Source organism: Giraffa tippelskirchi, chromosome 9 (assembly GCF_054371585.1).
Source record: "Giraffa tippelskirchi isolate mGirTip1 chromosome 9, T2T-mGirTip1v1.2.pri, whole genome shotgun sequence".
Classification (NCBI taxonomy): Eukaryota; Metazoa; Chordata; class Mammalia; order Artiodactyla; family Giraffidae; genus Giraffa; species Giraffa tippelskirchi.
Genome location: NC_137283.1, coordinates 72,080,468 through 72,093,590, shown reverse-complemented (window position 1 = coordinate 72,093,590; position 13,123 = coordinate 72,080,468). Strand labels below are relative to the sequence as shown.

The 13,123-nt window shown below is 35.2% G+C and overlaps 1 protein-coding gene across 1 annotated transcript in view; it reads left to right on the top strand.

The window, feature by feature from the left end:
• Positions 1-13,123, top strand: part of RIMS1 (regulating synaptic membrane exocytosis 1) — a 599,905-nt gene that overhangs the window by 243,059 nt on the left and 343,723 nt on the right. Inside the window, exons 4-5 of the mRNA XM_081526161.1 lie at positions 9,698-9,911; positions 11,873-11,884. Coding sequence (XP_081382287.1) covers positions 9,698-9,911; positions 11,873-11,884 — 226 coding nt within the window. The remainder of the gene's footprint in view (positions 1-9,697; positions 9,912-11,872; positions 11,885-13,123) is intronic.

Genomic DNA, 13,123 nt, shown 5'->3' with positions numbered 1-13,123 from the left:
GCCCTGGCTATGAAAGCATCAAGTCTTACCCACTGGACTGCCAAGAAATCTCCTGTGTGACGCATTTCACTTAGCATAATATACTCCAGGTCCATCCATGTTTCAGCAAATGGCGACTTTTCATTCTTTTTATGACTGAGTAATATTCCATTATATAAATATATATATATATGCCACATCTTCTTTAGTCCTCCAATGATGGATATGTAGGTTGCTTCTGTGTCTTGGCTATTGTAAACAGTGCTGTTATGAACATCAGGGTGCATGTATCTTTAAAATTAGTATTTTTTTTTCAGATATATGCCCAGAAGTGGGATTGGCAGACCATGGGTAGCTCTATTTTTATTTATTTATTTTTAGAAACTTCCATAATGTTTTCCACAGTGTCTGCACCAATTTACATTCCCACAAAAAATGTACAGGGGTTCTCTTTTCTCCATATCCTTACCAGTACTTTTTATCTGTGTTCTTTTTGATAGTTGCCATTCTGACAGATATGAGGTGATAGCTCATTGTGGTTTTGATTTACATTTCCCTGATGATTAGCCATGTGGAGCATCTTTTCATGTGCCTGTTAGTCACCTGAATGTCTGCTTTGGAAAAATGTCTATTCAGTTCTGCCCTTTCTTTCATTGGGTTGGTTGTTTGTTTGATGTTGAGCTCTGTGAGCTGTTTATATATATTGGATATTAACCCTTTAATAATTATATGATTTCGAAATATTTTCTCCCAATTAATAGGTTGTCTTTTCATTTTATTCAAGGTTTCCTTTGTCATGCAGAAGCTTTTAAGTTTCATTAGATCTCATTTGCTTCTTTTTGCTTTTATTTCCTTCACTTTGAGAGATGGATCCAAAAAAAAAATATTACTGCTTTGATTTATATCAAAGAGTATCTGCCTAAGTTTTCCTCTGATTTTTATAGTATCTGGTCTTAAATCACTAAACCATTTTGAGTTTATTTTTTATATGGTATTAGAGAATGTTCTATTTTAATTCTTTTACTAAAGCATGCAGATTTAGAAAGATATATTCAGGCAGAAAATAAAAGCAAAGTTCCAAACAAAAATTAGTTTCCTCATCAATAAAACAGGAATAATACTGTATACTTCATAAAAAGTCATTATGTGGTTAAATATATGCATTTCTTCTTAAAATTATATTCCGTACATGGTAAGTTCTTTTGTAGATTTTAATGCTCTCGAATACATTCACTTTTTAAATTCTTTAGCAGCACTCATTTGTTAGCCAGTGATACCTAATGAGATATAAATTTTCTTTCTTTTTAACATAAAATATTCCACACCTACAGGAGTATTATGTTATACATATGTAGAACATAAAGAAAAAGAACAAAACATACATCATGAATTTGCTATGCTGCTTAAGAAATAACCATTTACTTTCCATTTAGTTTTGGGGTCCAGATTTGGAAAAATTTTATATCTCCTTGAAAAAATATGTATTTCTTCAATATATTTACTGCACTCAACAAGTTAAAACAAATTTACTTTACTGGACACATGTATACATATACACATATAAACTTGTTCAAACCTCCCCTGTCACTGTTTATTTTTGATCTGTCAACTACATAGACAGAGCTGTGTAAAAATATTCTACTGTGATGGTAGACTTCTCTGTCCTGTTAGTTTTATCAGTTTTTGGTTGTATATGTTATGTGCAGAGAAGTTTAGAATTATCACATACAACATGAAATGAACACTATCTTAAGTAACGCTTTTTGACTTACATTTATTTTTCCATACTTTTATTTAAAACATTTTGTGCTTTTGTTTTATAGTTTGAGTGTTTCTTATCTAGAATTCATTTAGCTGAATTTTTGAAATCTAATATTGTGAACTTTTAATAATGCTGTAGTCTGCAATTACTGAGACTCTTGATAGGCTGAATTGTCTCTACTATCACTTGCTGTATTCTGGATTCTGTGTTTGTTTGCTTCAATTCTTATCTTCCTTGTATTGACTTTTTTCTCATTCCCTGTTTTACCCTCTCCCAGTTTGAATATTATACATTCTACTTCAATTATTTTTGGTGGCTACCTAACTAAAATTTTATTTTCAGTCATTGTCGTTCAGTCACTAAGTCGTGTTCGATTTTTTGAGACCCCATGAACTGCAGAACAACAGGCCTCCCTGTCCCTCACTATCTCCCAGAGTTTGGCAAATATCATGTCCATTGAATCAGTGATGCTATCAAACCATCTCATAGGGGATGCTATGTCATCCCCTTCTCCTCCTGCCTTCAATCTTACCCAGCATCAGTGTCTTTTCCAATGAGCTGGCTCTGCGCATCGGGTGGCCAAAATATTGGAGCTTCAACTTCAGCATCAGTCCTTCCAATGAGTATTCAAGGTTGATTTCCCTTAGGATTGACTGGTTTGATCTCCTTGCAGTCCAAGGGGCTCTCAGGAGTCTTATCCAGCACCACCATTCGAAGGCATCAAGCTTTCTTTATGGCGCCCAGCTTTCTTTATGGTCCAACTCTCACTTCTGTTCATGACTACTGCAAAGACCACAGCTTTGACTATATGGACCTTTATCAGCAAAGTGATGTCTTTGCTTCTTAATAACCCATCTAGGCTATTTTCAGTTACATGTACAAAAGTTAAAACTGAAGTTCTTGGTCACAGAGCCTCTGTCTTTGTTTCCAGGGAAGCCATTGGTTTCAGAGCTATTTTATATCTGAATTACTGCTCCTATTTCATGCTTCTCATTTGAGGATCTCCATTGTATCTGCTAAGCTCAAACATATGTTTAAACATAAAGTTATTCCTTTAAATATTTTATCCAGCATCTCTAGCATTTTGTGGTAGTAAGTATTTGATGGATATTTAGTCTTCAGTATAAACTTCTATATTAATTGTGAGTTTTGCTTTTTTTCTCAAAATGAAATATATATATATACATATATATACATATATATGTATATATATAAGTATATGTGACATTTTCATTTGTAAGATGTATGCTTTTACTATCTGACTAAACTGCATTTCTAAACCATTTACCATTTGGTAGAAGACATGTATCATGTCCAGAAACACTAGTAATATATGTTAGAAATAGTATGAAGTAGTTTTTGAGGGACCAAAGGAAATGCTATGAAATTGCAGTAGAGGAGTTTTCATTTCAGTGGTCAGTGCTCTGCACAAATATATTTCACAAAGCTTCCTTGAAACAGATCCATTTTTTATTGGACCCACCCAATAGGACAGATAAAAGGTCCTGTGTTTGAATTTTTTTAATTTACTTATATTTTAAATTATTTTTTATTTTTTTAAATTATGAAAATATGATAACACATACTTTCATAATTTACAGGAGACTTGGAAAATACAGAACAAAGTTACATATAGTTCCACTATGAATTACAATTATTTTTAGGTAAAGTAAGATTTTCAGTTGGAGTTTCAATGTCAAACTTTCAAAAATTAATAGAATGAATATACAAAAATGTAGGATATATTGGACCTGAAAACACCATGAACCAATTCAACATGATTAAATGTATACAATTTTCATACAGCAGCAGAATACAGATTCTATTCAAGTCCCCATAGACTATAAAAAAAGAGATACTAGAATATATATGGGGACATAAAACAAGCTGCAAAAATTTCATAGTCTAAAGGTATTGAAATCATAGCATCTGTTCTCTTATCAATGTGGAATTATGCTAGAAATCAATATATCAGTATCAATAGATATTTGAAGACAAGTGTGGTGTGATATTTACCAACAGAGATCTTTGACTTAGCCATCAGAAGCCTCAACCAAGTTAGAAAACTGAGAAAACACAGAGAGTGATTGCAGATAAGAAAGCATTTAAAGGAGAAATTAATACCAAAGATACTTTAAAAACTCCATGTATTTGGAAATTAAAAGTCCAATATTAAATAATGAGTGTATCTTAGAAGCCATAACAAAGAAAATTAGAAAATATATATAACAGAATAAAAATGAAAAAATAATTCATCAGAATTTGTTATATGCAGCTGAAGCTGCTCAACACAGCTAAATAAAATGTGAAATCTTGAATAAAGTATGAAAACAAATAATGGATACTAGCATAAAATTTTGCAAAATTTGAAAAAAAAATCTATATTTAACAATACTATATCGCATGTTAATTTCCTGTTTTTTAAAACATAGTATTTCTTTCTCAGAATTTGATTAGAAGTTTCAAGCCTCATTCAAATTATTTTTAGAATCACTGAAATAATAAGCTTTCTAGAGTTTTAGCAGTAATACTAGATGCCAGAATAAATGGAACTATATCAGTGTTTTAAGTGAGTGTAAATTAGAAATCTAGCATTCTATTCATATTTAGTCAACATATAAAACCAAAATGTCATAAAATTTTTAGCTAAGCAGTAGTTTATGTTTTCTAAAGTATATATTATAAATACTAAATACACACACAAGTTTTCCTATTATACTTAATATACTTGTTCTTCTTGTGAAAGAACAACAACAAAAAGGATGGACAAATTGAGGAACATAAACTAAATGGAATGGGAGCACAGAATATGAAATAGAAAAAGTTAAGCTAAATTTAAGTAAAACATCATCATACAATGCAGTTGTTTTTAAAGATGGCTGCTCATTAGAATCACATCTAGAACTTTAGACAAAAACAAAACCAAACCTGGACATTTGTATTTTTAAAAAATTTCCTAGGTATTTTTAATGTGTATCTGTGTTTAAACAGTGATTACATGTTTTTCTACTAAAGCTATTAAATGGTAGCTTTAGTTATATTGAATTCTATTATTTTCTGTTGACCAATCATGATACAATGCTATTAAAATGAGTAATAGTTACATAATCACAATAGTGAAAGATGTTTATCAGTTTTCACAGTCAATAGCTAGACCACCAGCCCAAAAAAAAGATATTTACAATTGCAAGCCATAATGGAAACAAGACTACCCTAACAATAGAAAAATAATTGCATACAATTTGGGTGATTAAGTAGAGTGATATGGTAAGTGGAAGTGTATACCTGCATGTGCTTTCATCCACCCAGCCAGTCTATGTTTTTGGTTGGTGTATTTAATCCATTTATACTTAAGCTTACCTGGTGGCTCAGTCGATAAAGAGTCTGCCTGACCCAGATTCGATCCCTGGGTGGAGAAGATCCCCTGGAGAAGGAAATGGCAACCCATTCCAGTGTTCTTGCCTGGAGAATTCTATGGAGAGAGGAGCCTGGTGGACTACAGTCCATGGGATCAAAAAAAGTTGGACACGACTGAGTGACTCACACTTTCGCTTTCATTTTTCATACTTACGGTAATTATTGATACGTATGATTCTATTACCATTTTCTTAACTTTTTTGTGTTTATTAATTGTAGATCTTTTCTTTCTCTTGTGTTTCTTGCCTAGAAAAGTTCCTTTAGCATTTGTTGTAAAGCTGGTTTGGTGGTATTGAATTCTAACCTTTGTTTGTCCTTGAAGTTTTTGATTTCTCCATCAAATCTGAATGAGAGTCTTGCTGGGTAGAGTATTTTTGGTTGTAAGTTCTTCCCTTTCATCACTTTAAGCATGTCATGCCATTCGCTTCTGGCTTGTAGAGTTCTTTTGAGGAAATAACTGATAACCTTATGGAAGTCCCCTTGTATGTTATTTGTCATTTTTTCCCTGTTGCTTTTAATATTTCTCATTGTCTTTAATTTTTGTCAGTTTGATTACTGTGTGTCCTTGTGTGCTCCTCCTTGGGTTTATCCTGCCTGGGACTCTCTGCACTTCCTGGACTTGTTGACTATTTCCTTCCCCATGTTAGGGCAGTTTTCAGCTATTATCTCTTCAAATATTTTCTCAGGTCCTTTCTTTCTGTCTTCTCCTTCTGGGACCCCTATAATTTGAATGTTGGTGGATTTGATGTTGTCCCAGAGGTCTCTTAGGCTGTCTTCTTTTTTTTATTCTTTCTTATAAATTCTGTTTTGCAGCAGCGATTTTCTACCAGTCTGTCTTCCAGGTCACTTATCTGTTCTTCTGCCCCAGGAATCCTGCTAGTGATTCCTCCTAGTGTGTTCCTCACCTCTGTTTGTTCTTTAGTTTTTCTAGGTCTTCAGTAAACATTTCTTGCATCTTCTCCATTCATTTTCCGAGATCTGGATCATCTTCATTATCATTATTCTGAATTATTTTTCTGGAAGACTTCCTATCTCCACTTCATTTAGTTATTTATCTGGGGTTTTATCTTGTCCCTTCACTTGGGACATAATCTTCTGCCTTTTCCTTTTGATTAACTTTCTGTGATGTGGTTTTAATTCTGGCAGCTGCATGATTGTAGTTTTTCTTGCATCTTCTGTCTGCCCTCTGGTGGGTGAGGCTAGGAGGCTTGTGTAAGCTTCCTGAAGGGATGGACTGGCAGTGGGAAAAACTGGGTCTTGCTCTGGTGGGCAGGGACCAGTAAAACTTTAATCTAATTGTCTTCTGATGGGTGTGGCTGTGATCCCCTCCTGTTAGTTATTTGGCCTGAGGCAACCCAGCCCTGGAATCTACAGGCTCTGTGATTGGTCAATGGTGGCTTCCAAGAGGGCTCCCACCAAGGGGCTCCTTCCAGAACTGCTGCTGCCAGTACCCTGTCCCTGTGGCAAGTCCCTGTTGACCCACATTTCTGCAGGAGACCATCCAACACTGACCAAGGAGATGTGGTTCAGTCTCCTGTGGGGTCACCGCTCCTTTCCCTTGGGTCCTGGTCCATGCAATATTTTGTTTGTGCCCTCCAAGAGTGAAGTCTCTGTTTCCCCCAGTCCTGTGGAAGTGAAATCCCTCTGGCCTTCAAAGTCTGATTTCTGGGGGATTCCCAGTCCCTGTGCTGGATTCCCAGGCTGGGAAGCCTGATGCAGGGCTTAGAACCGTCACAACAGTGAGAGAACTGTTGATATTACTATTCTCCAGTCTGTGGGTCACCCATCTCGCAGGTATGGGATTGGGTTTTATCATGATTGTGCCCTTCCTACCATCTTGTTGCAGCTTCTTCTTTGTCTTTGGATGTGGAGTATCATTTTTGGTGGGTTGCGGCATTCTTCTGCTGATGGGTGTTCAAAGCTATTGCGATTTTGGTGCTCTCTCAGGAGGAGATGAGCACACATCCTTTTAATCTGGCATCTTAACCAATTTAGGGGTCTGTATTTGAAATTTTAAAAGTCAGAAAATCTTTGATTTTCAAACTGTTATGCCTTAGTATAAATCAGACACTAAGTCAGAAGTTGACAACCTGATGCGCTGGCTAAATCTGGGTTACCATTTTTTTAAAAAAAAGTTAAAAAGTTTAAAAAGAGGTTTAATTGAAACACAGCCATGCTTACTATTTACGTATTGTGTGTGCCACTCTCCTGCTACAACGGTAGAACTGAGTACTTTCAAGAGAAATTTCCTGTCTCACAAAATCTTACAATATTTACAAACTGGCCTTAGACCATAAAATTTGCCAACACCCAACTAAATCATATTCTGTATCATACATAGAGAAGCTTTTTCCTAGCCCAGCTTTCTCCTTTGCATTATACATATTTATGATTTGGTGGTTCTCACAATAAATATTTATGCATGCACTTCTTGTCTGACTAGCATTTTAGAATGGGTCAAATTGCTCTTCAATATATTGATCAGATATTCTTATATTCATTAAACCAAATATTATAATATCCTTCTCTGAGCTGAAATTTGCTGGCTTCTAAACTAGGAAAGTTTCAGATTCTAAACTACTTAATGTGCTAGTACAACTGTGTTTACTTTAATTATGGAAATTAAGTAGAAAAAGTGTCAATTGGCAAAGCAGGAAAGGGATTTCAGAATTTTTAAAATAATCATTAAAGTTTTGCTTAAAAGTTGTTGATGTTAAAAGGAAAATATAATAAAATCCTAGTATTTCAACCAATATAGTGCTGGTACTTAACTTATTTGATGCAGTTTCCAGGGAGTCCCAGACCCCCACGGTCATTGTAGAAGTGGAGCATCACACAAACTGCGTTAGTTAACAATAGCATGTGTCTTCTCTGATCATGGAGAACTCACATCCAGAAAGAAGCTTAGATACACAGATGCATCTGCTCGGACATTTCCCATGAGTTTCTCTTCTGGTGTCAGAGACAATGACTGTTAGGCCTGGGAAATGCTCTCAGTTCTCATTTGCTAAACAAAGGCATCCTTCCTCTGGGAATTTACAGGATGTCACCAAGCTCTGTTTCTGTCTGTAACAGTCTGAGAGAGAGAGGAGTCTGGACTGATGGGGAGGCTGTGGAGCCTCAATCACATTAGGTGTGAACGTTCTTTGTCTTGGGGAAATGCTTTGCCTCAACAAATTCAGTTGTCCCACTTTCAGTAGTTATCAATAAAGAGGAATAGGGATCCTCATGCATACAAGATGGAAGAGAGCCAGTAAAACTGGGGCATGTAAAAATCTGAATATTTTCAAGGTATGGTTTAGAACTCATAAGGTGATGCAGCAGATCTAAACAAGCTCAACTATTTTATATATATATATATATATATATAATACTATATATTATATATATTAATATATTAAACATACTTGTCAATATATTATATATTAATATAATTATATATATTTGTGTATATATAAATTTATATATATATATGTATATATATATCTAGAGATAAATGTTATACTCTGTGTACTGTGTGAAATGTTTGATGCCAAACAAAAGTCTCCAGGAATGGAAGTGAAGACAGCTTGCCTAGCCATGTAGTTTAAAATAGTCAACTCCCAAGCATGCATTACACTTCATGAACTCAATTTACTGTGACAAACATCTTAAAAATAGTAATCAGTATTTGGGACTTCCCAGGTGGCTCAGTGGTAAAGAATGCAGGAGACGTGGGTTGGATCCCTGGGTGGCAAAAATCCCCTAGAGAAGAAAAAGGCAACTCACTTCAGTATTATTGCCCGGGAAATCTCAAGGACAGAGGAGCTGGTGGGCCACAGTCCATGGGTTACAAAAGAGTCAGACACAACTTAGCAACTAAATAAGAACAACAAAACAAATCACTATTAGATTTCAAACAAAGTAAGACAAAATATCAAAGCAAATTCTGTAGAGTTGGTCTAAGAACAAGGCATAATTTTGTCTCAGTTGTATACACACATACTTGTTGTTGTAAAGTGTTGAGTCCCAGTAAAATACTTTGAAAACTGCCTGCCAAAGAAGCAGAGGCAATGAGTGGATACAGGTATTTCCACTGCTGGGGAAAATAGTGATTATTTAGAGTCAATTTATATATGGTTCAATGCTATTAATAGTAGGCAACACTTGAAGGAATAAATACAAGCTAATACTTTTCTTACCTCTGATAGTATGGTTAGAGGGGAAGTGAAAAGTGAAAGTTACTCAGTCGTGTCCAACTCTTTGCGACCCCATGGACTATATAGTCCGTGGAATTCTCCAGGCCAGAATACTGGAGTGGGTAGCCATTCCCTTCTCCAGGGGATCTTCCCAACCCAGGGATCGAACCCAGATCTCACGCATTGCAGGCAGATTCTTTACCAGCTGAGCCACAGGGAAGCCCGTTATTGAGGAAAGTTGCCTAATATGTTTTGCTTTAGTTCAAGTAATTAGATGTCTCCTCTGCCAGGAAAAAGTGTTTGTTTTTTTTTCCCATCTCCTTCATCTACTTAGTTTGTGCCCATTTTCTCTTCTGTCCAGGAGATTGCATCAACAGTTTGAAAGCTATAAAGAACAAGTGAGGAAAATAGGGGAAGAAGCGCGGCGCTACCAGGGAGAGCACAAGGATGACGCTCCGACCTGCGGGATTTGCCACAAGACCAAGTTCGCGGACGGCTGTGGCCACCTGTGCTCCTACTGCCGCACCAAGTTCTGCGCGCGCTGTGGGGGCCGCGTGTCTCTGCGGTCCAACAACGTGAGTACCGTGGCCGCAAGCATCCAGCATCCCTGAGCGCAGGTGGATGCGCCCCACCCACCCTTGGCCGGCAGAAGGGACGAGTGATGCAAAAAATTCATAAAAGATGCTCTTTGTATGTATGCACCTCAACAAATGATTGCCACTCAAAACCAACAGGTTACTTGTGGGAGCACAGTTGTTTTCTGAAGAAGGTCGAAGATTTATATTTAGTGTCAGGAATTATGAAACTCTTGAAAGTTGTTGTGGCCAGTTCTACTTGTACAAAGCAACAAAACCCAACAACCTACCTTTAGTTTCTGCACCATGTTTCAGATTGAATGAATATAAAATCAATAGAGTTTGTGTGGCATTAATTTAATCCAATATAATCAATTATGAAGCTATAATTAGCCTCTGTGAGAATCAACTTCATTTACTATCATGTCTAAGAAATTTAGTACTAAGTTTGTCTCATGAAAATTATTTGGATATTTAAAGAGTATGTCAAAATACTGTTTGTTTGTTTTTTTATTTTAATTTCATGGAGTCTTGCACTTATGTCTCCCTAATTTGGAAAAATCACAGTTAGAATTAAAGTGAAGTTACCACTCAACATTGTTTTTTAGTAGTATATTTGAGTAGTAAGTAGGGTATTATTCTAAAATCTCTCTCAGGGGAATTAAGACATTCAGTAAAATAGATGCATTATTATACTTAAAATGAGCCTACTATTATCTTTGTAGCTTTAACTTCTCTGAAAAACAACTTCTTTATCTATGAAATTGTATGGTAATAATTTCAATATAGGGTTGTTATGAGAATTAAAATAGTTCTAATCTATGCACATTTAATTTTTCTTTAGGTTCCATTCTTTTGACCACATAAGAATTTTTTCCTCCTAAAACTTCTGTGTTTTATTTAATCTTCATATGCTACCTGACAAACTTTCTAGAGTAACCTTGGATTGAGATCTTGTTTGGCACATAAAAAAGTGCACAGGGTATATTTGTTAAATTTCCCTTTAGTTCTTCAAAACACAATTTTGGGATAAAGTCTCACAAATAAAACCTGTGATGATATTCAAAATACCTAACAACTCATGCAACACCCTGAAAAGTGTTGGCCCTGAACAGTACAGTGCAAAGGAGTTAAATGTTAATTCTGACTGAGTGTGCATAGTGTTGGATGCTTTTAAATTCACATTATAGGTTCGAAGCAAGCCAGTAACATAGAGTCAAACTCATGTTTTAAATAGGAGATGTGTTTAAAGGAGATTGAACTAAGGGGTACTTATGCTTTCAAACAGACACCCAGGCCTAATGAAGCTCATTTGTCTTTACTATACCCATTCAATCTTGGGAAAAATTAAAATTAAAAGAAAGCACAACTTACAATTTTTAATCTTGGGCAAAAGACAAAAATTGTATAAAGTTGGTTTTTCCTGTGACATTGTAAATGTTGAAATGCATATTACAAACAAATCAACCTTGTGGGATAATTTATATTTCCTTTGTCTTTTTATTTATTGCAAACACTTTCCTTTCTTACATTTTTCCAATTCATAACTATAAATATTTTAAGGACAATTTGATACAATTATTCATTCAAAGTTTATGCATTTTAATATAATCTTTTCAATAATAGGTAAGCCAAATATGGTTGCAAATTTTTTTCTTTCTAAAGAATGTTTTAAATGTAGATTTAAGAATCCAAGTTCTAAAAAATTCTGAAATTTTAGTGTCCAACTTTCGTACCTACCATATAGCAAGATGAGCATATGTGCATTTGGAATGAAAGATTGAATAGTGACTATTTTTTGGTAGGAATAAACATTTACTTTTCAAAGTATCTGTATGTTTATACTTTAAAGTAACATATGACTGTTTTCTTAAAATCTGCTTATTAACATGTGCCTTATTTTTATTCTTCTCTTCTTTTCTCTCTCCCTTCACTCCGCTTCCTTGGATGCTTTCCCAAAGGAGGACAAAGTGGTTAGAATCCATGATTTCTTTTCTATCACTCATTATTACAATGTTGTGAATTTTATATTAAGAGAATGTTTCACTTTCAAAAAGAAATTAAATGCTAGGAAGAGCTCATTCCCAGTTCTCATGGAAAAATAAAATGAACATCTAGGAGCATTACAGAGTTTTATATTAATAGGCAAAGACTGGGTAATAGTCATGGAAATAGTGATATTTTAATATAATTAAATCATTATGAAGCTCATTTGTTCTCTTAGCTCCCTGAGTGCTGAGGATGATCTATTTGCCTTTAGAAACAATAATGCCTAATGAGCTCTACCTTTCTCAACACTCTTTAGATGCATAGACAGATGATTTGAAACCTTCTGGTAGAAGAAATGGAATGCATTGATTTAGGAGAGAGGAAGGATCAAATTAAGATCAAGAGCTCAGAATAAAATGATATTCCTCTAGAACACAAGTAGTCGAGTTGTCATATTGAACCACAGTTTGCTCTTTTCTTTTCCCTCATTCACCGAAATCACTCCCTCAGGGAGTAAAAGGTCACCTTTAATTTTTATCGACTTTGGAAACCACTGAGGCTGTACTCGGTAAGATAGGAGATAAGTGAAATCTTCAATCAGCCTGTCCTTTGTATACATACCATACACTTCCGTTTGGTGTAAATTACAATTCCCCCAAAGCTCATTAATTTCCCAGAAGGCGACTGAGGCAATGAGCATTTCAGGTTCAATATATCAACTCAGCTGACCCTGTTCAACTGTTTTACATTTTAGATTACACACTATAGTGCATAGGTAGTCCGTGTGACATTAAGTTGAACATTAATTTGGGTTTTTAAGTTTGTTGCTAGTGTATGTTATCAGTACTTTTTTCTATGAAAAAGAAATTAGGTTGAAAATTATGCAGTTTGATTATTTTCACTGTGTTTGCTTGTAACATGGGTGGTATGTGTGATCATTTTAGGGGTTGTTATTTTAATGCAATATAGGTTTACCATGCTATCTGAAAGTAGAGTGTTTCTATGAAAACTTTTGCAAGTCCAAATGGCATATAAAAGGAGCAACCAATTACCTCTGGACACATCTTGCTAACAGATGCACAAAATAAATCAGATAAAGCACAGATGCCCAGAAACACAGGTCAGAGTATGGTGGCCAGATGCTGAGATGCTGGTGGGTCTGGGAAAGGAGCTTGGTGGTCCCACTCTCTTTGCTCTGGCTGAGCACTGCCTCTATAACGGCT